The sequence below is a fragment of the Phalaenopsis equestris genome, unplaced genomic scaffold (assembly GCF_001263595.1).
Source record: "Phalaenopsis equestris unplaced genomic scaffold, ASM126359v1 Scaffold000551, whole genome shotgun sequence".
Classification (NCBI taxonomy): Eukaryota; Viridiplantae; Streptophyta; class Magnoliopsida; order Asparagales; family Orchidaceae; genus Phalaenopsis; species Phalaenopsis equestris.
This window is the reverse complement of record NW_018164991.1, coordinates 343443-348573: the sequence shown is the minus strand read 5'-3', so window position 1 is coordinate 348573 and position 5131 is coordinate 343443. Positions and strand designations below refer to the sequence as shown.

General features: G+C 36.3%; 1 protein-coding gene across 1 annotated transcript; it reads left to right on the top strand.

The window, feature by feature from the left end:
- The first annotated feature begins 394 nt into the window (after nucleotides 1–394).
- On the top strand, nucleotides 395–1767 carry LOC110029112. The gene is made up of 3 exons (XM_020731237.1): nucleotides 395–895; nucleotides 977–1208; nucleotides 1277–1767. The coding sequence occupies exons 1-3, from the start codon at nucleotides 395–397 to the stop codon at nucleotides 1765–1767; spliced, it is 1224 nt and encodes a 407-aa protein (XP_020586896.1).
- The last annotated feature ends 3364 nt before the right edge of the window (nucleotides 1768–5131 follow it).

Sequence of the window (5131 nt, the reverse complement as noted above, 5' to 3'; positions counted from 1 at the left end):
CTACTTTGCTGTTGAGCTGCTTCAAGATTCGGTGCAGAGAGATTTTTTCACAGCAATTGACAAAGACTGAAGGGTGTCGTATCTACGACATTTTTATGAGCGCAGGAAAATCTGAATGGAGTTTTTTAGTATTTACTATGTGCTTATCTGAACAGTTTATGAGAAGACCTGGTTATTTGAACTGTTGTTGATTGAGACCTTTCATTTTAATTTGTTTTTTTAGATATAACTATCTTTATGAAAACTGCGAAAATCTAATCTGCTGGTAAAAATTCCTTAGAAGTCCATTACTCTGGTCTACACTGAATGCTCGTGTTATTACTTGTCACAGGTTAAATAATAGACTTCTTTTCATAGTGATGATTAGCTTAATAATTTAGTTTTCTTTGTCAAAATGTGTCCAATATACATCATTATGGACCCAAACCAAATACGTCGTAGAAGGAGAAACACAGCTATCAACTTGCTTGTAGAGTACTACAACACATATATCAACCGTTCTCCCTGTTACACATCATCACATTTTGGAGACAAATGGGTTGCAGAAATGCTTGTCGGGCATCCCACAAGATTTCACAACATGTTCCGCATGACACAGGATGTTTTTACAGATCTTTTAGCAGAACTCATTGGATCTCATGGCCTCAATGGGTCTATGAGGATGACTGACCGTGAGGTCTTGGCGATTACTCTTTATATATTTTCACAGAACGAGTCAATGCGTGGTGCGATGGAATGCTTCCAACACTCATCAGAGACGATTAGAAGGTACTTCTCAGTGGGTTTGAGTGCTTTGGTGAGCCTCGCCAAACAAGTCATAAAGCCAACTGACCCAACGTTTTCACAAACTCCTGCGGAGATTCGCCACGATCGACGCTATATGTCATTCTTTAAGGTACATATTTAATCTTATTTTACTGAAATTTAAGATGAAAGCATGACAGTAATTAATGAATTAGTAACGACACATGTTTAGGATTGCATCAGTACGATAGATGGAACACACGTTGATGCACGAGTTTCAAGTAATGAGAAAGTTGCATTTATAGGACGTAGTGGAACCCCAACGCAAAATGTCAGGGCAGTTTGCAACTTTAATATGTTTTTCACATTTATCATGTCTGGTTGGGAGGGTAGTGCGCATGACAGCAGGATTTTCAAGAGTGCAACACGGAATCCGCATTATAGCTTTCCCCATCCTCCGCAAGGTATGTTGCATCACGAAATCTTTATTGTATTTTTTTTAATGTGAAAATGAAGGTTCAACACCTTACAGGAAAGTATTATTTGGTGGATGTCGGTTATCCGTTGCAGCGAGGGTATCTCAAACCCTATCCTGATACTAATATCATATACATGATTTCGAACGAGCAAGTAATGTTACAAGAAGCGGAAAAGAGGTGTTCAATAAAAGCATTCCTTTTGCGAGGCGCCATCGAGAGGACATTTGGTGTCTGGAAGAAGCAATGGGTGATATTACGTGATATGCCTCCTTACCCGTTTTCAAAACAGGTACAGATTGTGATAGCGACAATGACAATACACAATTATATTAGGCGGCACCCGTCTCGATATGACGTTGACTTCCTCAATGCTGAAGCAAATCAACAGGAAGTAGTTCAAGACCCATCTGAAAACCAAATTGTTAGTCTATGTTACGAGATAACAGCGAACAATCAACCATTTGTACTAAGGAATGGGAAGGTGCAAATGAAATGGTTGTCATTTGAGAACAGATTACTAATGCGTTGGTTAATATGTGATTGATTTGTAATTTGTTAGAAAGACAAAATAATTGTAACTTATGGGTGTTTGGTGATAGAAGTTACTTTATGTGCCCTGGTGATGTAATAAATTATTTTACTAAGGATTAAAACTATTTATAAATGGTTATGGAAGATTATTTTACGGATCTAACACATAATAGTATATTTGCGGATAATTAGCAATTTGGAGCATTTATTTGCAATTAGCAATTTGGAGCATTTATTTGCAATTAGCAATTTGGAGCATTTATTTGCAATTAGCAATTTGGAGCATTTATTTGCATTTAGCTCGAAGCTGATTTGATTACAAATTTCTTAAAGATGAAATACCCTTGAGCTGTAGGTTTCAATTAGTGCATTTGTGTTGATGTATGTGAAAAATAGCGTAGCATACGTCTTATGCATTTACATATTTAACACAAACTTTCATATTTATATTAATAATATTTTGATGTGATAAAATTATATAAGAGAGGTTGTATTTTATTTTAAAAAATAAGAGTAGTATTTCTTATATGATGTTAAAATTTTGAGTGTTATATATGTAAATATAAAAGGTTAGGTGTCTAATATGTTAACACAAGAAATATGTGGTATGTATGTAAATGCCCTTGGTTAATATCAACTTTTGAAGAATTCAGAAGAAAAAATTTAACATCAGGTGAAGTCCTTAAAATCGGCCATAAATTGCTTGAAATTCAAAATCAACTTAAATAGATTTAGAATCCATTTTGATTTGCTCTTATTTCGCTTAAATGCATCTGCTTGCCTACAGCTGCTTCCTGGGGCAGCGTAGCTGCAGCTGAAAAGCTGAGAATCTGCAGCTGCGCGGCAGCTGCAGCTTATCCAGCTTCTGCTGATAAGCAGCTGATCATGAAAATTTGCTGATGAGCAGCTAATCCGAATAAGTTGACTGGCTGTTTGGTTTGTGTGTTTAGAAAACAGCTGATTTGCAGCTGTTTCTGGATAAATGACAATTTTACCCCTGAACTGAATAAATTGTTATGATGTTTGGTTTATGTGGTTTGAGAACAACTGATTTTCAGCTTATTGTGAAAAATGATCATTTTGTCACGTACAGTGGAGTTGTTCGCAACCAAAAAACACTACAATAACAGTTGAAAGAAAAAAAAAAGATATACTCCCCGCTCAAGAGAGTCCATCTACAAATCTATTAAGAGTAAAGCTACACATCTACAATTCTTAAAGCTAGTGAGAATATGTATTCAATGTACCATAGGAAGAGCAGGAAAATCAATTACATTAACTATAAGTAATTAAAGTCAAAAAAATTATTAAACAAGTCATATTAACAAAATGGAGTGTTATATATGCAGGAAGTGAGCACCTAGACTATTATTGCTCCGACTTGCAGTCAGATGGAGAGAATTTTCAGATGGAGAGAATTTGAAAAAAAAAAACTCAAAAATTATGGGAAATTTACGTATGTAGCACACAATTCATAAGTTGTAGCACACAATTTATGTAGCACACAATTCATAAGTATTTACATATCTCACACCTAAACTTCTATATTTACAAACATAGCATTTCGGCCAAATGGGGGAGTAGGGAGAAGCGGTTAGGACAGACGAGCAAAGGAATGTTGTATATGTTGGAAATCAAGAATGAGAAGAAGAAGAAAGGAGGAAGTTGAAATGGGGAAGATTACATGAATGTTCTTTAGTCCAAAGAAATGGAGAGGTGCTTGCCGGGTAGAGAGGGATCCGTCCAAATGGAGTAGGGAGAAGCGGCTAGGGTAGAAGAGCAAACTGGAGCGAAAGATGGAGCTCGGCGCAGCCAGGGCAGGACGCGAATTAAAGCGGAAGGGGGAGCTCGACGCAGCTAGGGCAGACGTGATCAAAGGGGGCAGGACGCGGGAATGTTTCGAAGGGCCAATAGGTAAAATTTCATTCACAAAACGCGGACCGCAGGAGTCATCCCGCGGTCCGCGTCATTCACAAATTTTAAGACACAATTTTGAATAATCTGTCAATAAGCGCTAACCAAACGGGACGTTGACGTTTTCAAAACGCCGCCCGCACTTTTAAGCTGCTCCAAACGGGTCCTAAATGCTTAATGCTCGAAGTTATGTATAAATCTCTCACCTTTTTTCAACCATTTTTCAAATTATAACTCCAATATTCATGATAAAATTATATCTCCAATATTCATGATAAAATTCCAACACATAATTTTCACTTTTACCAATTTATTAATGGTTTGATTGTGTGACACATGTAAATATAAGAATTTGACTGTTTAAGACAATCTCTTAGGCGTTAGCAATATTTTAAGTGTAATATCCCTTTTAAAAAGTATAATTATTTAATAAATATTTTAAGTATTTTAACTTTTTATTTAAAAATAAATAAATTTTATTTTTAAAATCATTCAAGAAAATTTGAAGATTTTTTAAAATAACTTGATTTATTGTTTAATTGACGAGATAAGTTTTAGTTTTAATTAAAATAGAAAAAAATAAAGAGAAAGAAATAATCACAGATGTCCCATAAATTTTGCTCGAAGAAGCCGCTGAAGCAGCACTGGCCAAAGGGCTTTAAAGCCTGCCTGAAATGATGCATGTCCTACAGATGATAGTGATATATGCTTTCAGATTCCACCGTACCTGTTAAAATCGAATGAAGTCAAGATTGCCAACAATGTAATATATTCCGACTGGGGAGCAGGCCTAAAGTGCCAAATTGTGGCAAGCAATTAGCTGGTTATGTAGTTATTAATGTAATCTTTTTAAAATAACGATAACTTTATATTTAATCATATCATATGTATGATATATTCTGCACAATTAAAATAACAAGCTTTAATCAATCATCTTTTTTCACATGAAATTTTACATTTTGCTCAGTGAAGTTGTTTTTTTATTTTCAGGTTGGCTAAATATTAGAAAGATCCAGTTTGATTCATTTTTTTTTTTTTGTTTCTAATTGAAATAACTTATTTGATTATGTAATTAAGGGGCCGTTTGGCGCAGTTTATATGCTGCGTCCGGCGATTTCGTAATGCCGTGATCCTGTTTGTTTTACGCGTTCGTTGGGCAGCTGACTACCGCACGTAAAATTTTTCACTATTCCTCCCTGAATCTTTTGCCGCTCCGAGAGGCCTGCGTTCCGCGTTCAGGGTGAGCTTATTACCCTTCAGCCCTTCGATCTCGTCTCCTTTGTCCCTCGATCATGATCCTCTGTTGTTGCCCAAACTGTGCGATCAAGCTTTCCCGTCTCCTCTGTTCCTCGATCCTCAAGCTTTCCCGTCTCCTCTGTTGCTCGATCCCGCTCCTCTGTAGTTCGTGGATTGTGAGATATACTCATCCAAGTTCTATGATTCATAATTTTAGGGTTCCTGTC